The sequence below is a fragment of the Phalaenopsis equestris genome, unplaced genomic scaffold (assembly GCF_001263595.1).
Source record: "Phalaenopsis equestris unplaced genomic scaffold, ASM126359v1 Scaffold000224, whole genome shotgun sequence".
Classification (NCBI taxonomy): Eukaryota; Viridiplantae; Streptophyta; class Magnoliopsida; order Asparagales; family Orchidaceae; genus Phalaenopsis; species Phalaenopsis equestris.
The window spans coordinates 2,268,962-2,290,301 of record NW_018164666.1 but is presented as its reverse complement, the minus strand read 5'-3'; the positions used below and the strand labels follow the sequence as shown (position 1 = coordinate 2,290,301).

General features: G+C 33.6%; 1 protein-coding gene across 1 annotated transcript; it reads right to left on the bottom strand.

Annotated features, from left to right (window-relative positions):
- Nucleotides 1–12,994: 12,994 nt before the first annotated feature.
- Nucleotides 12,995–21,095, bottom strand: LOC110023370 (BEL1-like homeodomain protein 7). The gene is made up of 5 exons (XM_020722756.1): nucleotides 20,668–21,095; nucleotides 18,379–19,352; nucleotides 14,798–15,174; nucleotides 14,361–14,421; nucleotides 12,995–13,782 (listed from the first exon to the last, which is right to left on the bottom strand). The coding sequence occupies exons 2-5, from the start codon at nucleotides 19,213–19,215 to the stop codon at nucleotides 13,219–13,221; spliced, it is 1,839 nt and encodes a 612-aa protein (XP_020578415.1). The 5' UTR covers nucleotides 19,216–19,352; nucleotides 20,668–21,095; the 3' UTR covers nucleotides 12,995–13,218.
- Nucleotides 21,096–21,340: the final 245 nt, after the last annotated feature.

The following is a 21,340-nucleotide window of genomic DNA, read 5'->3' as shown; positions in this document are numbered from 1 at the left end:
TGTAATTATATAGCAGATATTCACTGTGCTGAGCCTTGAGCTTCTTCAATTTGAACGGCAACCTTTTTTTTAAATTTAATTTGTTAAATTCATGTAATTATATAGCAAATTTATATTTATAGTATTTAAATGTAGAATACCATTTTCCTAACATTTTTTTGAATATCTCATTTAATTTTCACTTTAAATTTAACCTGAAAAATAATAAAAATTACTTTTTAATCACTTCCACCACAAATTCAAAGTTAATTTGTTTATATACATAGCACTTGGAACATTGCTATTTATAGATCTAGCACTCTCTTTCATCTATTTTTCAAATTCTCACTCAAATATCAAAATTCATGATAAAACCCCTGCACACACACACACACACAGATATATATATATATATATCTGTGTGTGTGTGTGTGTGCAGGGGTTTTATCATGAATTTTGATATTTGAGTGAGAATTTGAAAAATAGATGAAAGAGAGTGCTAGATCTATAAATAGCAATGTTCCAAGTGCTATGTATATAAACAAATTAACTTTGAATTTGTGGTGGAAGTGATTAAAAAGTAATTTTTATTATTTTTCAGGTTAAATTTAAAGTGAAAATTAAATGAGTGACTTTGTAACTATAAACTTTGATAGTTCATCAATCTTTGTCTTTTAATGTTTACCTTTAAATAATGTAAGACTTTCAGTTATCAAATCTATAGATATGAGCCTAAGTATATCAAACGTGATCTTTATCGAGAGAAATAAAGCATTCAATTCATTAAATTGGGTATATAGTTTAACCTCATGTTGGATAACTTAGAAGTACAATATTTTATAGGGTTTTGCGACCATGTGAGCATCTTAATTTTTGGTATTTAAATGATCAATCGTGTCAACCTCACCGTAAAGGTGATGAGAGATAATGTTAGGGAATCAATTTAGTTTGATTATGGGAAGAGTTTAAATTTGTCTTATGAGATCTGAGAATTAAACATTTTATTGTATTTGAGTATATCAGATTGGGTTATATATGAATAATTAGTTCTGTTGAACTTGACATAAGGTTGGTGATTATAGATCCAACTCTAGTATTAGTTTTATCTTGTGGTTGTGGTAGTTGTGCGCTGCATTCTTGGCCATTGTTGGTCTTTCTTCTTTTGTTTGCTGTTGGTCTCTACTTGTTATCCTTGGGGCATTTTTTTGCTCCCTTCTGGCCATAAAAAATGTCTTTGGATACCTAATAGTTCTTTCCCTCTGCTTTTTATGTTTCCTCGCCGCGGCTCCTCAGATAGATTTCAGGTTTGTTGTTTCTCTTTTATGCTTTTACATTTCCTTTCACTTTATTATCTTCTCTTACCTCTGCTTTTATGTTAGGTTACTGCTGGTTTTTCCTTGTGTGGCTATTTCTGCTTTGTCTTAGCTCTTTGAAGGTTCTTGTATGTATTTTTTGTGCATTTGTCTTCGCTTTTTCTTGGATCCATTGAAGCTTCTTTTTGTGCTTTTAGCAATTTGATGTGCTTCTTTTTGGTGTTATTAGATCATTTGGAGCTTCTTTTGTGTGTGTTGTACCCTTGGGGATGTATTCCTTAGGTTTTCATTTGAGTGAGTTGTATTTTGGGTGTAGTGGGATCTTTTTGTTATACTCTGTACTTTTTGTTTTGGATGAATAAAATTCTCTCTGTGGTTCTTAAGAAAAAAAAAAAATTATTGTGTGGAGGAGGTGATCTGAAAAGTAATTTTATTACTTTGGCAGGTTAAATATAATCTAAAAATAAAATGAGTATGAGCCTTTATTTTCAGTAGCTGGTGTTTGTTGTCATTTCATGCGTGCATCTGCCCTCTTATTGTGATTTGGCTTTTCCTATTGCTTTCTGGTTTGTTGGAGCTATTCTATGGAAGCCTTTACTAGGTGTTGATTGTTTTTTTTTATGGCTTGGGCCGGTCTTTGTCGTATTGGTTCTGTTGTGCTTTTTAGTGGTTCTATTTAATGGGGGCTTTTGGGGTTGCTTTTAGAGTGAATCCTGTGCTTATATGTATTACTCTCTTCACCGATGGTGGTTTTTCTTTCCCTTTGTTGTTCGACTGTCCTAGCGTTTCAGGAGTCTCCAGTGGATATCCTTGGGGTACTTTTTTTGCTCTCTTTTGTTTGTAAAAAAAGCGTCGTTGCATGTCCAATTGGCCTTTCCAGTTGTATTTCTCTCTCTCTCGTCAACGCTTCTTCGATAGGCTCAGGTATGTTCTTCTCTTTTGGTCTATTTTAATCTCTAGTTTTGCTTTTCTTTTTTTCTTTTTCACGCTTGATTGTTTTTTTTTGTCTATGACTTTCAGGTTTCAGTTTTAGTTTGCACCACCTGTCTTCGTTGCTTTGTGGTTCTTGAGGTTTCCTTCTCGCGCTTTGGCTGATTGGCTTGCCTCCTTCTGGGTTTATATTTGTGAAGTTTCATTTGCTTGTGTTGTACCCCTTGGGAGAGAACCTCTAGGTTTTCTTTTTAGTGTGTTGTATTTTGGGTGTAGTGAGGTTCCTCCTACCGTACTTTGTAATCATTATTTTAGATGAATAAAATTCCCTCCAGGGTTCTCTTGAAAAAAAAAGAGTAAGTTTGCAAGTATGTACTTTTATAGTTCAATAACCTTCAGTTTTTAATCTTTTTTTTTAAAAAAAACATAACTCTTTGGGTTATCAAACGTGTGAATATAAGTAAGGTATATCAAACGTGTTACATTTATTGTAAGAAAATAAAGCATTTAATTGGGGTCATAGTTCACCGTCACCTTAGGGTTAGCAATAGAATACTTTATAGGACTTTGTGATCATTTGAACATCTTAATTTTAGGAAATTAAGTGATCAATTGTGTCAAGCATACTAAAGAATGATGAGAGGCATAGTTAGAGAGGCATTTTAGCATAATTATGTGAGGGATAATTTAAACTTATCTTAGAAGAGTGGAGAATTGAACAAGTTTTATTGCAATTGAGTATATCATATTGAGATTTAAGAAAATATAAATTTAGGAGTTTAGAGGTTTTTTTTTTCTTTTTTATGTGATATTTGGTGAACTTTTTGGGAGGATGATATAACTTATTTTTATAGCATGAGAAGTTTTCAATCTTATTCAATGTTTTTACCATAAATTTCATTACATAATATAAAATCTTTGATTTTTTGAAGTGTAAAATTTGAAATTAAATGGATATAAGTGGGCTTGAAGTGATTTGGCTACTTTGTCTTGCAATAGTTTTCAGTTAATTTGGAAGAGAACGGTAGAGAAGCTTCAGTGAAGCTTAAGCAAGCTCTCATTTCTACATTTTATTCGTTGTTTAGAACAAGACAAAGTGCATTTGCTTGTATGGTTCATCTATTCATTTGCCCATGCGGAGGTGTTCCAAGCCATCAATTCAAACCAGGTCCATGATAGTTTCAAAATCAAGGTTTATGCTTGCTTGCTGCGAACTTAAATATTTGTTGGAGAGATCTTATGCTTTAATTTAGTATAAATTTTCAGCTCACTGTCACAAATGAACAGAGACTTTGAAGAAAGTTATTTGGAGGCTCACATGTCTTATTATGGAGCTTTAGGAGTTGGAGCTTGGGATTTTTCCAATTATTGATGAAAATCAACATCCCATGCCCATTTTAAATACCTTATTCATTTGCTTTGACCTTATGCAAAGTTTTGGCCATAAATTTGATGACAATGCTTAAACACATGATATAGTTGTTAGAAATAAAGTGAAATTTCCACTGGGGCCATTAAAGGTGCTAACGAGTCGAGTCGTGCTCAAGCTATGCCAAGCTCGAGCTCGGCTTGTCTGGCAAACTGTGAGCTAGAGCTCGTGCTGGTAGCAGCCGGCTTGCAAACTCGAACTAAGAACTCAATTTTTATGGGAGCTTGTCGGAGAAGGTATTTGTGGTTGGAGGAGGAGGAAGAGACAATGGAGCCCGCTTCCAGCAACCCGCCCTAACCCCCACACGCTAATCAATCGCCGCCCCACCGCCGGCTGCCACCACTTTCTGCCGGCCGCTGCTACTTACTATCACCTCCTCCGCCAAAACATTAATTTTTATGTTAAAATATATTATTTTTATCATAAATAAAAAAACAAATGAAGTCGTTCTTTGTTTTGCAACGAGCCAAAAAAAACTCCAAAATATTTTAATTACAATACATTACTTCTACGCCATATTTATTTTAATTACATTATTTTTGGTTGACAACCAAACAACTAGACTTCAGAAAACATTTCATCTTCGCAAAGTTAATACATCTTTAGAAAAAAAAGTTTATATACATCTCACTATTTTTAGACACTTTGCCTGTGATTAATTTACAACCTAAGAGCGGATTTTGTTGGATAGTGCTTATTAATCTTGCATAATACATTAATTAAAGCATATTTTTCATGATGCTTTTACAAATCGCTTCGCCATTTGAAAAATGAAAAACTAAATGATTTTGTTTTGTTCACTGCCCGTAGTGTTAAGCAGATACATTAGAATTCGGCTTCAATTAAATTTTTAATGGAAAATTACAAACATAACACTCAATTCTTATGAATTTACTTATCTCACACCTAAAATTTCATTTTTGCACACATAACACTTTATCTATAGATGAAAAAAAAATGAAAACTTTGCTGTTAGATATGCAAATTTGAAAGTTTTGAATGCTATGCGTGTGAAGGCCCCAATTTTTAATTGGTACGGTATTAGTCCCATGTTGCCAAATCTATTAAAACAAAACATCTATTTATTGAATAGGATAAGACTCAAAAATTGCCGAACTCGGTAGCGTGAGTTTATAACCTGAGCTGGGGGCATCAAAATTATTGGGATAATTGATCTACATGAGCTCATGTTTGCTAAAGCCAATCGCTCGATATGAGCGTTTAGCAAATTTACCCAAAACTTTGGATATTTACTGTGCTTGGCCGTGGGCTTGTCTCAATTTGAACTGTAATTTTTTTTATTAAGATTATTATATATAATAAGAAATTTTTTTTATAGTATTTAAATGTATATTTTCATCATAATTTTTGGGCAAATTTACCACTTATATTTTTATTTTTGCATATATACTACTTAATCTATACCTTAAAAGATGAGTTTCTCATTTTAAGAAAATTAAAATAGTGATATTTTTATGTGATAACAAAATTTTTAGATGGTGTAAATGTAAAAAAAAAAAAATTAAGTTTAGGTGTTAGATTTATAAATAAATAAAATTGGGTGGTATATATGTAAATGGCCCCTAATCTTCTTAGATAGAAAATTTAAGTTGTTAATATAATGAAATAAATAATTAAAACAGAGGCAGACATTTAAATATTCACAATATAACATAACTACATACATGTTGTACGCAAAGTTTATTTTTTAAGCTAAACATTAGCTAATTCAAGCATTTAATTTTATGCATTTTCGCCATTCATTTTACCAAATTAATTAAATGATGAAGTTTGTTAATATCATTATTTTAGCTCCAAATGATCTTTCTGAAATTCTCTAAAAAAGTTGGTTTTTTTTTTCACATTTATTAGAAAAATAGTTTATATATAATCAATAAATTTTCATCCTACAACACGAATCTCGAGACATGACACAAATCTCGAAGCAATCTTTCCAATAATAAAAATTCAAATTTCATTTAAGAGTCATCCAGAGCGTCGATTTCAACAATTTTATGGTCAAACTCACTGGCTCGATGAGACAAACCCAATATTGTTATGCATTGACATTCACAAAGCTGATGGATAATACTTCCTAGCTCAACAACAATTTGCTAAGCAACTCCTTTGCACCGCAAGTATGCAAGGCTGTCATCCTCTTAGTACTCTTATGCCCAAGTCTCGGGTAAGATTTGCTCAAGACAGTCAACATTTTCACAACCCATGGCTATACTGTTAACTCATAGGTTCGCTTCAATATCTTACCGTCACGATGCCCAGAATTGCCTATGCAACGAACCATCTATGCCAACACATGCATATGCCGAAACTGGCTCACTGCACTTATCTTACACATCTTCATTACATCAAGGGTACCAGTCACTTTGGCTTGCAAATAAATCCTGGATATCTTCAGCTATCCACATATGCTGATGCAGCTTAGGCAGGTGATCAATTTAACCGAAAATCAACCATTGATGTATGTTCTTTCCTTGTCAATACACCTATTGGTTGGACAGCTAATAAGCACTTAACAGTAGCTCGGTCTTCATGTGAAGCGGACTATCGGGCTTTAGCAACAGCTACTACATACATCATTTGGCTTAGACGGCTCCTAAAAGTATTTGGAATTATCTTGTCACAACCAACTCCTCCACATTGCGACACTAAATTAATCATATCTCTAACTAAAAACCCTATCTTCCATGCAAGGACCAATCATATCGATATTCTTCATCACTTTCTACGGCATCACATTAGAGGCAACATAGTTCAACTTCACCCCATTCAATCTAGCAATCAAACAACTGATATATTTAAGAATAACCTATCAAAAAACCAATTTCATGCTCTTCAAGTGAAACTCATGGTTCTTCCAAGACTCCTCAGAGGAGAGTATGAAATATAAGACCACTATTGGTGATCCCAACACATGCTCTACTACTCATGCCAGAAACGGTTCTACATAGCCTAGCCTTTTTACCTCTATATTCACCTTTCTTGTGTAACCACTGTTGTACTAATAATATAAGCATACAGACGTAGGTCCTGTGGATATAACAAGCATCCTTCCTCCTTTATTCATCTGCTTTTATATATATATATATATATATATATATATAGACATAGACACATAATAGAATGGCCATTGGCTATGATACAAGCCCCCCCGAGCCACCCTTAGGGCTGTCAAAATGGCTCGTTGTTCGAGAACAGCTCTTGCTCGGCTCGTTTTGACTCGAAATACTGCTAATCAATTATATATATATTTTTGATGAGAAGTATTTTAAATTAAAAGTATTATGAAGAAAATAAAATAAAAATTATTAATTTAGATTCAAATGATGTTTTAAATCTTGTCTCAATCCTTAATATCTTATGACTACGTGATTAGGGTTGTCAAAATGACTTTTTGTTCGTGAACAGTTCGTGTTCGGCTCGCTAAGCAAATGAGCCGAACATGACACACTTTTTGAGCTCGAAATATAAATATAAACGAGCCGAACACGAGCGAGCTTCGGCTCGTTTACACCCCTAGCCAACCTCGTGTGTTTAACCACTTGATCTTGCGCTGCACAGTAGATGCACTCAGGCGTGCTCGAACTTGTAATCCTAGGAGACTTAGAACTTACTACGCACATGCCGACCAAAGAATTACGAAAAGCAACACGCAGAGAGAGAGAGAGAGAGAGAGAGAGAGAGAGAGAGAGAGAGAGAGAGAGAGAGAGAGAGAGAGAGAGAGAGAGAGAGAGAGAGAGAGAGAGAGAGAGAGAGAGAGAGAGAGAGAGAGAGAGAGAGAGAGAGGAAATAATTTGATATTTAGTATTGCTGCATCTGTTGACTCAAGATAGAGTCACATAGCCAGACACTGCTCGCTGTATCTGCAGCTTAGATATAGGATGTTTTGTGCAGAACCCATCGGAGACATTGAGAATCTCATGGAAGAGGACGGAGATAGAAAGGTTAGTGAAGGCTTAGTGAAGATGCATATTGTCTTACTATCGGAGACAATGGTCAATGTCATTTGTGTAATTAATAAGAAAAATTTTGGCATTTTTTATAAATACTTGATTGTTAAATAAAAAATTTGAATAATCTAAATAAATGAAACAATCAATAGCGCAGCAGCAGCCATAATGGACGGGCATCAAGACAGGCTTAGTGGGCCTTTTATCCGCTTAAAGTCCACCATATAATGCGGCCCAAGGAAGCAGATGATGTAAAGTTCACCATCAAATTTAAAAATATGATTCAACACTATCAAAATTATATAAACTTAAAATCAAAATTTGGATTATTAAAAACTTTATGCTTTCGTTTTTATTGCTCCGTAGTCAATATCTCAGCAGTTCAGGATACGAACCAATGTAGCTGTGGCTTTTTATGCGAGAAAAAGGACAAGATAACCTATTGTAGCCCTGCCATATATATATATATATATATATTTTAGGAAATTAGATAATTTTGCAAAGAGCTTTTATCAAACACCTCAAGTGAGTAAGGTTTGCGGCTTCACTATATATATATATATATATAATTTAATTTTAAGAGTGATAATAATACTATTTTTTATGTAATATTAAAGCTTAAATTAGATGAACTTTATATCTAAATATGAAAGTTTTAAGTATGAAAAATGTAAATACAATAAAATTGTTGGCTATATATGTAGAGGGCACTTATTTTAAAAGAGATTTACATACATATCACATAGCTTTAAAGTTTAATATTTACACTTAAAATATAAATATATACATGATGACATAAGTTATATTATGAAATAATTTATTTTTGTTAGAAGTTATGAAGATTAAATTTATTTTTTAATATGACTTTATTTTTTTGGATTGAATTCATTTCTTTTCTTATTTTAATCTTTCCTATTTTATGATGTTTCATTTATTTCCAAATAATTATTATAAGTTGATTAATTGAAGATATTTGATGTTATGTCTTTTATTTTATGTTATTTCATTTTTTTTTATTTTTCTTCTTTTAGGATTCATGTAAAGATTATTTATAACTGTTTTTCATATCAATAAAATAATTTCATATTATTTGAATTTAAACATGATATGAGGGTCTTGAAATAAACTCTACAGCAGTCTCCTACCACCAAAAAAATTCCTATTCCCTGTAGCAGCCGACAAACTATAGAGGCTGAAAACTTTTTTTTTCCATGTATCTTTCAGCAGGGGGTCTCTTTCCTTGAATTTTCATCCCGAAAATAATTATAAAACGCTACATCTTGCATCTATCAACACGAAAAAAATTGTATTTAGTGAAATTATTGTATCAGAAGTCCTGATACAAAAGTGCATCATGAGTAAAAGTCTGTCACATATACAGGCAGACACGCTCATATATTAGATTATTTTTTTTTTATTAAGATGTACTCTCTCTACACATGACATAACTTAATTGAACTCCTAAATCCTAATACAAATTGTACTAGGAATGCAATAATTTTTAGTGAAGATAGTTCTGCCACACCTCCCCTTCCTGCAGCCAGACCTTTCTCTGCTTGCAGGCTTCCAGGAACTTGGTCTGGATCTCTTAACCGTACTCTGCAGGACCAGCATTAACGTTCCTTCAATTGAATTATCCCAGCATCAACTGTACCTGTGGTCTATCTTGTTCAGGCAGCGACTCGAAAGATGCAAAGGAATGATCAACTTCCATAAGAAAGCTATTTATATTTGTTCTTCTTTACATGATATTCTTGTGTGGGGAAGTAGTTGGAGGAATCAAAATGAACAGCCTTGCAATTCTTACGGACGCTGCTTAGCTCCTTTCCGACAATGCAACTTTAGCCGTTTCCTTGTTGTCGATCTGGGCGGCAGAATCAAAATTCTAGGAGCACTGGTATTCATCAAGCTTATATGGCTCCCAGATTCCATCCACTGCCCTGCTTGCTGATGGCGTTGGCGAGGCTGCTTAGATCTACTGCAAGCTGGCCGGGCGACATTGACTTCGTTGGATCCCATTCCAGCTGCTCGGACAAGTCTGTGGGCTATGGATTGGACAAATACGCTTGTACGTCTGTTCGCGCTATCCAGTATGCTTGCAATCTCCAGCAAGTGCGCCATTCAGTTATCTACAGCGAGAGCATGCTTGCGATATCAAGCATCGGGCAAGGATCGGGCCCTCCCGGAAAATATTTGCCTACATCCTATGTACGCAGCGCTGCGTACGTCAAGGGTTATTCAGGGGTACAAGGGAGTTATATCCGGGTCATACCCCCTGTAACCTTCGTGTAATTCCCTTGTAACCTCCGTGTAATTTATTTGCACCCATGAAACTATAGAAGCGCGAAACTCATTTGTAGGTTACAGGCAGTTTACAAAGATGTTACAGGGGAGTTACAAAGGGGTATAACCCTGATATAACCCTCCTGTACCCCCTGAATAACCCCTGCACGTACCCATCACTGCATACGCCTTATGTACGCAAATTTTTTCCCTCCTTCAGAGCCTTTCATTAAGTAGGTTCACCCCGGGAGTTTTTTTTGTAACATGAGTTCTCCGGAGCTTTTTTTGTATCAGGTTTTCCTCCCTAATCTTTCCTACGGTATACCCTCCTCCCGAGCTTTTACTGTACTAGACTGCCCTACAGTGTTTTTTTCATTTTTTTTCTTTTTCTTTGTAGGTCATACCTTCTCTACTTCCCACACGCCCCCACAACATTACATATAAGAGTCTTTAGCCTACTTACAGATACTGCAGTCTGCAAAAACTACAGTCAAAGACAACTAAAGTCAATTAGAAACAATTTTTCTTGTGGGTTGTCTACTTCTCTGCAAACTCTTTGCAGCATTATCTATATGAGTCTTCTGTCTATCTACAGTAATAGGGGTGCAAGTCAATTAATTCGACTCGTGATCCGGCTCGATAAATGGCTCGTGAATTGAGCTCGATGAGCTAACAAGCCAAGCTTAAGCCAACCCTGACTTGACATTTTAGCTCATGAGTCGGCTCGTTTAAAAAATTATTAACATAAAATGTGCTCAAAATACATTAAATTTCAAAAATTTATCTTTAAGGTGATAAAAATGTTAAGAAAATAATATTTTTTATTATATATTATGTGATTTTTTATTATTTATCTCATAATTATTCATTTTATTTGTCAACTTAGTATAAAGTTATTTTAAATTAATATAATTTTCTCTCTTTTATAATAACATGTCAACTCGTGAGCCAGCGCGAACTCGTAGACATAAGCTTGAGTTCAATAAAATTAATCAAGCTTAAGCTCAAACTGAGGACGACTTGAGCTCGACTCAACTCGTTTACATCTCACCTACAAACACTGTAGAAACTGTAATTAAAGACAATCACTGTTAACCAGAAGTCAACTTTCTTACTGGTTGACTACTTCCCTACAAACTTTTTTAGTACATTACATGTAGGAGCTTTCCATCTACCTACAGACACTACAAAAACTGTAGTCAAAGACAACCATAATACAGGATGAAGACTTCAAATTCTGCTTCACATGATCTTCTTCGCTCATTGTTTGATGTTTTCAAATGCAAGTTGAACATGGTTTTCAATCATGTTCTAACTTGAGGTGGAGAGAGAAGTTATGAGGATTAGATTTATTTCCTAATATAATTTTATTTCCTTTCCTACTTTAGATTTATTTTCTTGGATTGGATTTATTTCATTTCCTATTTTATATTGTTTCCTTTATCTGAAAATAATTAATTATGAATTAAGTTATGAGGATTAGGTTTATTTCCTAGTATAATTTTATTTCTTTTCCTACTTTAGATTTTTTTTTTGGATTGAATTTATTTCATTTACTATTTTATTTTTTTTCTATTTTATGTTGTTTCTTTTATTTACAAATAGTTAATTATTAATTGATTAATTGAATATATTAGTTGTTATATCTTTCCTTTTCTGTTTTCTTTTTTTTGTCTTTCCTATTCTAATATTCATGTAAGTGTTTTTTATAACCCGTTTTCATGTTAATATATAAATTCCGCATTACTCTGAATTTCAACACATGAAAATGTATATTTCACTTCTAAAAAAGTAGTGATAGTTGTATTTTTTATGAGATGTTAAATAGTTTAGTGATATACATGTAAATATGAAAGTTTAGGTATTATTTAAGATTACTACGACTCAGTTCCTATGTATTTACACATATGACACCTAAACTTCAATTTTTACATAAATACCACCTCTTCTACGTATTAAAACGTGTATTTCACTTCTAAAAAGTTAAAATGGTAGTCTTTTTGATGTGATAGGAAAGATTTTGATGACATAAATGGAAAAAAGCAAAGCTTAATTATTAGGCATGCAAATACATAGGAATTGGTACATACTGCCCAATTCCCATGTATTTATACATCTAACCTGTAATTCTTTTCTCACATTTCTACTACCCAAATATTTCATATAACATAAAAAATATCACCATTTTAAATTTTAAGAATTAAAATATACATTTCCATGGCGACATCTGTAAAAATTATACGTTAGATGTGTAAATACTTCGGAATTGATTGGTATGCATGTAAATCGTCCTCAAAGGTATAGATATGCACTATCTATAAAAAAATATATTATTATCAAGTTAATTGTAATATTGTTGAAAGATCTCGTAAATAATTATCATTATATTTCATATTTGTTGTAACTTTATATTTAGAGGGTTATAAATTGTATGAGATATCTTAGGAATCTTTATTTATTTCTCTCCTTGATTAGAGAGATTAGCTACCCTTTATATTTGATATTATTCATTTTCTTGTCTACTGTATTATGTTTTTATTACTTTCCTTACCGGTAAGTCCTGTAATGAATATTTATAAATTGTATGAGATACATTAGGAATCTTTATTTATTTATCTCCTTAATTAGAATGATTAGCTACCCCTTATATTTGATATTATTCATTTCTTTGTCTACTGTATTCCGTTTTTATTACTTTCCTTACCAGTAAGTCCTGTAATGAATATTTATACCCTTTTTTGCATCAATAAGAATAAGCTCTCTTATATTTTTCCACTTTTTTCAAAATTTAAACAAGCCATCAACAGATTAAATTATTTACAGCTTGGATTGATTTTACTCTTATTCTATATATATGACAGTTCAATGTCGGCACCTTCTCATTTAATTTATAGATTATTCTAAAATATTCTTTAAGAAAAACATAATATATTTTGATGAGCTGAGACAATACAGATGTGAGAAGATCATCCATGGAAGACCTATGCCATGAAAAACAATCTGGAAGAGATCAGCATTCAATTAAAAAGAGAAGAAAGCACAATATCTGTTGCTACTCAAATCAAATTATACAAAATTATATTTTGTTCATCATATTTCACAAAAATATTCATCAACTATCTCTCACTTTTTTTTCTTTTTTACAAGCTATTCTTCATATAGATACCATTCCATTTCTGGTATAATCAGACTATAATCAAACTCTAATTTCAACTTCTATCTGTTCCTAACAATTTCAATCACAACACACAACAGAAGAACTGCTTTCAAATGACAGAGCCTTTTAATCTGCACCAAATCATAAAACAAACATCAATCAAGCCACATAATCATGCAGCAGATTCGAAGAGCCGAATCCGAGCAAAGGAGCTGTGTTGTATATGTCCTCGCCCCTCACCGGAAGGAAGCCTTGCTGGTCTTCAGCATCTTGAAGGTCGCCATCACAATGCTGCAATCCAAGAGTGAGCGAAACTCCATTAGCATACCTCGCAAGCTCTGTCATCGGATACGTGATAAACCTCGAGTTTCCATCAGCATCGGCGTGGCGGATGGCGTCGTGGAGGAGGCTAATGTTGGCTGAATTCTGATGTCTATGGTCTTGCAGCTCAATATGGAAAGCAGGATCTGTGCAAGCCATATTGTTTTCTGGCACGATATTAGGACTATGTTCGTTGCTTGATTGTTTTATTTGGCATCTGTCACCCGTGGAGCTCGGTTGGTCGTCCTGAGCATCAGCGGCATGAAACTCATCTCTGAATTTGGTGGCATTGTCAGAGGAAGAATTGGAGTCCATCTCGGCCTCACCGAACTCTTCTTTGTACATGTCTTCCACCATTGGCTTCCAAAGACGAACCCGTGCATTGATGAACCAGTTTGAAACCTGGAAGAAGAGATTCACAATCATAGATAAATTATTTAGATTGAAGGAAGAGGATTTCATGATGAATCTGAATCATAAAAATTGAATCTTTGAAGAAATAATTGGCAATGAAAATGATGAAAATGCAGCACGAGTGGAGGATTTTATGAAAAGTGGAACAGAAGTATGAACTGTACATAAACTATCCTTTCAACTCATGAAAAGGGATTAAACATTTGATGTCTGTAGACGAAACATGTTTTATATTCATTTTTACTTATTTTGTGTGTGAAAGACCCAATCTTTACACACAAGTTTTATGGATTCAAAGCCAAAACTTCAATTTTCACATACTTGCAACCTTATCTATGCACAAAAAAGATGTATTTCACTTTTCAAAAGTCCTAAACAGTGGAATTTTGTGTGTGATATGAAATATTTGGATGGTATAAATGTAAAAAGTAAACTTTAGGTGTTAGATATGTAAATACATATATACTTGGGCGGCATGTATGAAATGTCCCAATTCACAAACATGTACCAATTTTCAAATCACTGATTTGCCGCTAAAAAATGAAACTTGATCATAACAAACGTACCTGACTTCTTGTTAAGCCTGTTTGTTTTGATAGCATCAACTTTTCAGAATCATTTGGGTAGCTGCAGACAGAAACATATAACCAAAAAAAAAAAAAACAATAATAAATCAGAATAACAGAATCAACAGTCCAATTCTCCAAGCTCCATAAGAAATTGAGGGGCATTTCCATACATAGCACACAATTCTTATGAATTTACATATCTCACACCTAAACTTTCATGTTTACATACACAATAATTTGGTGCTTTAAACCGATACAAGAAAATATGTATTTCACTTTTAAAAAGTGTCAATAGTACCATTTTTTTATGTGATATTAAAGATTTGAGTGATGTATACGTAAATATGAAAGTATGAGACATATAAAAAATTTATAAGAATTGTGTGCTCCGTATATAAATATCTCAAAATCTAAAAGTGGTTTTAGAGCAATACGGATGAAGAAAATGCTCGAAGAGCCAAGCTCGAAGAATAGTAACAGAGTTCTCTGGCAATCCTCTCTGAGGCCTCCAAGCATGTTGTGGCATCATGCCGAGCTGTTGAATGGCCCTTTGCTGCCTTAATTGTTGATCAATGTACCGAAGGCGAGAAATCCCGCATCCTTTGTTTGTCGAGCTATCTAGCTCGCCGAGCATCTTCCGCACGCATCGAAGCTGATCACTGATGGCATCTCTCAGGCTGCGGAAGTGGCGAGAGATCGTCTGAAGGGCGAGGGCTGTGTAAGGTTTTGCTGCATCAGGACCTGATATTGCATCAAAAGATGAAACAACTATCTGCATTTGATGGTAGTATTGCTTGTATCTCCTGTCAACCTGCATGGGAGATGAGGTAATCATATTAACCCAATGCATTAAAAAATTGCGGTGCTAGAATTAGCTCTGTCAAAAAGTTCGTCATAAATTCATGTGCAAACTATTCAAGTTTTGTTTGCTAGGTAGCCCATGTTGGATTTGTTCGTTAAGAAAACGAGCCAAATATGAACAAGCTTTCGTTTGATCATGTTTAACTTATTACAGCTCCATTCACTTAAATAATTAAATAATATTATTATAATTTTTTATATTGTATTTATAATATTTTAAATCTTTTGAGCTAAATTCATGCTTAACATGAGCTGAAACAAATAAATGAATTTGAATCCAGCAGAACAAGAAAATGCTAATGACGATCCATTTCAAACATGAACCTATTTTAAATGAGCGAACATGAACAATCATTCAGCTCGCTCAAGCTTGGCAAATTTACGCTCCTAAACATGATATGTCAATTGTGGGTAAAGTATAATTTTTTTAGTATTGTAAGAAATCAAATCATCTTGCATAAAATAATGAGTTTTCCGAAAGGTTCCAAGCCATTATGTTTTAAGCAAACTTTCCCACACAAAACAAAACTACTTTTTGAAAAGCAAAGCATGAAAAAAGTAGAATCAAACAAAGTCTCAATGATTTGTAGATAAGAAAAATGATGTTGGCTAGAAATTTGTTAGCCATGACTTCTATGGAGATCAAACATTTCCAACTAAACAACAAAGAAAAAGTGAAGGATAAAAGGGTAATTTCCCTGCAGTGGATAAGGAATACTATTCTCAGCAAAAATTTTCTTTAGGGTGACATCAGAAAAGAGAAAAGCAAAAAGGAAAATTGTCAACAAAGAAAATCACATTAAGAAGCATGGCTAAAATAACTAGACATTTTTCCTTTTGTAAAGAGAAATTTTTGAAACTAAAAGCATTTCTGACACTAGAGATAATAAAAATTTAGCATGAAATATAGCTGAAAATCATATTATCATGGTTTAGAATGATCATTACAATCCAAAATTATTGTAATAGCCTCCATGTATGATATTCCATGAAAAGGCCAATAGGCAACGGGTAAAGTAAACATTACAAATTACAAGGTTCGATTAGATCGTCTTAAATTATTTGAAGATTGAAGCACTATAAAATCATTCGTCACTGTGTAGATCATAGAAATTACACACCAAGTAGGATGCTGCAATGGCCAATTAATAAAGATAGAAAAAAGGACCAAAATGGTCCGCCGACTATTTCAAGTAGGCCAAAATGATCCCAAATTATGTAAAAGGCCAATTTAGTCCTCATATAATTTAAATAGGAACCAAAATGCTCGCCCAATGGAACTGTTTAATCCCCATACTTTAGTCCACTTTTAAATAGCCTGGCGACTAACTTGACATTTAAAATAATATGAGGCTATTTTGGCCCCTAAAACTAGCCAGGCCTGCCGAGGACTAATTTAATTCTTTTTCAATAAAAATATCACACAACGCAGCTACAAAATATAAGAAAAAGGCCCAAATGAAGAAGAGTTTTACATATAATAGTATGTTTTATTTATCTTACTAGTAATTGAGGGGCCTGAAACTAACTTAATTTTGCAGTTATAACCATATTGTAGCATAGAAGGTTTAATACAACAGGACATGCCATTAACTTATCTTCCTGTACAGTTTGACAATATTCTCTTTATTTAGTACTTGTAGATTGTAAGGTGAGTGAGATACTATCAATATTATGGTAAAACAAAAAAAAAAGGGAGGATTGCAATAAGAAAAAAAAAATCCTCCTCTAGCCTATGCGGCCATCTTTAACTCATGCTGTAGTTTTCCACACAACTTTTTGTAAACTGAAAACTCTTTACAACTCCTAAAATAATGCCAAAATGCTACTATTTTGCATATATATTTACTAAATTTTGCCCTTTATCATAAATTGTTTAGTTCTCTGAAGAAGACTAAATCATCAAACAGGGATAAGAAAGATCAACAGATCTGATGAGCTAAGGATATGAAGGTTAAACTGTTAAAATTTAAAGTTTGGGCGCGCATGTGTGTGTGTTTAGGCATCTGTGAAGGTTATGCCATGTGAACCGCAGCCTTAAGCTCTCCCCATTTTTGCACCTTCTCTTCATATAGTGAATTTTCTTCCTGTGATTTTTCCCAACAAAGATTTTTCACGTAAATCTGTGTGTAATTTCTTTTGTCTTTTATTGTTCATCACAACGATTTTATAGCACAAACAAACTTTAAGTGAAGTTTTTCCAAATTTCCTTGAGCTTTATTCATACATACAGACATACATAACGCAAACTACTCCTACGAAAAAGGCATTACATAAGACAAACCGGCTGAAGAAACAGAAAAAAAAAAAGGTTGAAAAAAAGCACCTTTATTTGGATCTATAAAAATAAATTATAGAAATGCATGATGAGCATATAATCCGAAATCCACCTATAATAGAGGCGTTCAATAAGACAAGCCAGTTGAAGAGAAAAAAAATGTGGAAAGAAGAAAAAAGGCACCTTTATATAGTTCTATATCAGTAAATAATAAATATGAATTCTAAGTGTCTACTCCAAGTTCTTCCTGCAATAGAGACGTTGGATAAGACAATTCTGCTGAAGAGAAAAATTTAAAATGTTTAAAGAAAAAAGCGCCTTTATTAGTTAAATATCAATGAATTATACATATACATTCGGAGAACTTTAAATTCTAATATTAAGGATTTGAGTGAAATGCATGTAAAAATGAATGTTCAAATTGTACATGTGGAAAGAAGTAAGAGTTGTGTGGTATGTATGTAAATGCCCTGAGAATTACTCTTAGAATCATATCAGCCACACATATGCTGCATGTATCCTCTAAATAAAACATAATATGGATAAATTACATTCAAAATTGGCACAATTAAGAAAATCAGATAGCAAATTACAGAACCTGATGCTTACCTTCAGCTCAATCAAAATCTAGAATTCTTCAATGCACTAAAGTCTGAGCTTAATAGTTCTGATTCGTGTTTTACTTAACGTTATATCATTTAACAATAAGTTATAGCAAAATTACATCAAAAAATGAAAAAAAAAAACTTTATCGAAAAGAAGAAAATGGAAATGCAGCAGAAATTTTCAAACTAATATAAACTCCAACCTTCTGTTATAATTGCAATGTAAGCTAAAGAACAATGAACAATTAGACAAAAGCGCATGAATCCTTACCTCATCCAACATAGCCAAAAGCTTGGTCATTTTATTCTGAAGCTCCTGCCTTTCTGACGGCGAAAGCTCACCAGAAGAATTTGCAGTAGACCCGGGATGATTCGACGGACTCCCCCCGCTCTTTGACTCTCCATCATTGTCCCTGCAAGCAGGTTTACCGGAAGCAATACCACTCTGAGTACAATCACCTTTCTTCTTCAGAGCCTTCTGAACATTAACAACTTCATCAAGCAGCTGCTGAGCAGTTTTAAGGTACTTTGAATTCGGAATAATGGTCAAGAAGTTCGAAAGCCCATATGAAATTGCATTGACATTCAGAATTCTGCTTCTGGAGTTGTCATTTCTGTATGCCTCACCATTTTCTGAACTCGATTGATGCGAAGAACTCAAGATGGGCACATCAGATCCAGTGGGTTGATACTTATAAGTCTGAACTGGAATCTGCGTGCCGAGACTGAGCGACAATCCTTGCTGTAATGACAAGTTATTTTCATTCAGCATACTTAACTGTGTCTGAAGGCCCAGATGGACACCCTCATCATCCATTGATTCGCCATTTGCTTGCATGAAAAGCATCTCATTTCTCCCATCCTTCCAAGAATTGTAAGCAGTTTCACCAAGGTGAGGCGCGACTAAGTCAGTAAATCCAATGCTGTTTTGTTCAGACTGTATGTTTTCTGCTAAAGTTTCAGAGTAAGGACCGGATGAGAAGTTCAGATAAACCATGTTGGGGTTAACGGCTGATTCGGGATACATGGGAGGCCCTGTTGGATCCCTCAAATAAAAATTTGCCATGGAATCCCTTTGATTGTTGGAGCTGGGGTAGAAAGTTGCCATCTTTCTTTTCTTTAAGATTTCCCAATTGAAGAATCAAAAATGAAAAATTTTGGATGCTGAGTAAATCACCATGAACATCAAGTTCAGATTCTTGTTCGTTCAAAGAGGAATTATGTGTATTATGCAGAAATTATGCGCTGCAAATATAAATACAAAAACATTATCAGTTCTGATAGAAAGACGATAAAAATCAAATTTTTTATGTCAAAGAACAATAAGAGGAAAACAATGATTAAACAAGAAGATTTCTTTGTTCACTGAACAAGAGCAGAGAAAGTTAAAGAGTTCAATTCAACTTTAATCGAATTATAATGATGAAAAGTTGGACAAACGTCAGTGGAAAAACTATTTTTGAAAAGGAATTACAAAAAAAAAATCTTGAAAAAGCAATCAAGCTCAATATTTCCACGAATTCATTAGCAGAACATAAAATCAAAAATTTATCTTAATCAAACAAGGACAAAAAATTCACAGTTAGTTCAATCATCATACAAATTTCAGATTGTTTCGTGGTATATTTTCTGCTGGTATTTACTGGTAAAAGACCTTTAAAATACCAATAAATTGCAATTTCTTGAAATTGACATGAAAAATAAAAAATTCTTGCGACAAAGAAAATTATAATCAGAAACTATTTAACTCTGAGAAAATCTTCATTTCAGTCTTTGACAGAAGAAAGAAAAAAAGAAAATAACAAAGGAAGCTCTAAAAAATATAATATAACCAAAATTCATCAGACAGACAAAAAAGCCCAAAAATTGAAAAGCTTGGATAGGTTGTGGGGATTGAGGAGCTTAAAAAAAACCCTAGCTTCAGAGAAATAATCCATCGAGCCAAAGCACAGTAATCATCTAAGCCTATAATCCCTTCCCCCCTCCAATTTCTTAAAGAAGCCAACAATTGAAAATCACTAAAACAGATTTTTTTTCTTCTGCTGGTGAAAGATTATAGATAAAGATCGAACTTCAGCTCTAAATTAGAGTCAAACTCATTACCTGAAAACCCTATATCCCAAAGAAGAACACAACAAGAAGCAAAGACCAAGAACAAGAAAAGCTAAGCTTTTACAACCAGAAGAACTTCGTCAAGCAAATATAATAAGCACAAAACCAATTATTATACAACCAATACACAGTAGGACAGTAGTTGGTACCATCCACAAAAACATAAATAAATTAAACTCAAGAAAACTCTGCCAGATTACAGAGAAGAGGATTAAAAACAAAACAAGTAAAAAATAAAAGAAAAAACTGATAGGAGATGTGAAGGGCATGATGTGCGCCTTATAGGGAACAAAAAGAAACAAATCGATGCCGATCTGCTGAGAAAAAACTCCCAGTTTGGAGACAAACTGATCCCAAAACACAAAATAAATTTAAAAAAGGAGCTCTTTTTATCAGCCTTATTAAAAAAAAACCAAGATCGCCAATTGAAATCAACCCAAAATCTAACCTTTTTCACAATTTCAATTGTTTTTTTTTTCCTCCATCTTCTCTCCAGAATCCCTTTTCAGCAGTATTCTAATCACCACGCTTCTCTTTCTATCCCTTTCTCTCTCTTCATCAAATGTTCATCATCATCAAACCCAACATTCTATCCTGCACGTGAGACATCATCTCAATTAGAGAATAGTACTGTTGAGCTCTCCCTCTCTCTCTCTTCTCTCAGCTTTCCTAGTTTTAACTCTCTTTAAATCCAAGATTCAGTTGCTTCTCAAACTTCTTTGGAGAGATGGTTGGCGCTTGTGTGGTTAAGGAGCCTTATCTGTCAACCACTAGTTGGTAGACCTAAACCTTCTCGTAAAAGGCTCAAATCCTCACTATAGCTCTCTTCTCTCTCTTCTCTCTCTCCTTCTTCTCTCATTTTTTCTCTCGCAAAATTAATGATTTTTCCCCCATACCAGAAAGAAGCTGCATAAATCGTTGTTCAAAAACATTATTAATTGACCAATATTACAATGAAATAAAAAATAGCAAGTTACCTCTTTTGATGAATTATACAGTAGTTTTTATATATTATGAAAAATTTGATCTTTCTTTTTAAGAGAGCATAAAGCTTACTTTTTTATTAGTTCCTGTGATTCTATTTCTTCTACTTTTCCCTTCTTTTCAACTTCCAATTTGGC

Coding starts and splice junctions, on each gene's coding strand:
- LOC110023370 (XM_020722756.1), bottom strand. CDS start 19,215: ATGGCAACTTTCTACCCCAGCTCCAACAATCAAAGGGATTCCATGGCA. Junction 14,422..14,797: donor TTCGAGCATTTTCTTCATCC/GTATTGCTCTAA, acceptor TTCTGTCTGCAG/CTACCCAAATGATTCTGAAA. Junction 13,783..14,360: donor CAGGCTTAACAAGAAGTCAG/GTACGTTTGTTA, acceptor CTCTTCTTCCAG/GTTTCAAACTGGTTCATCAA.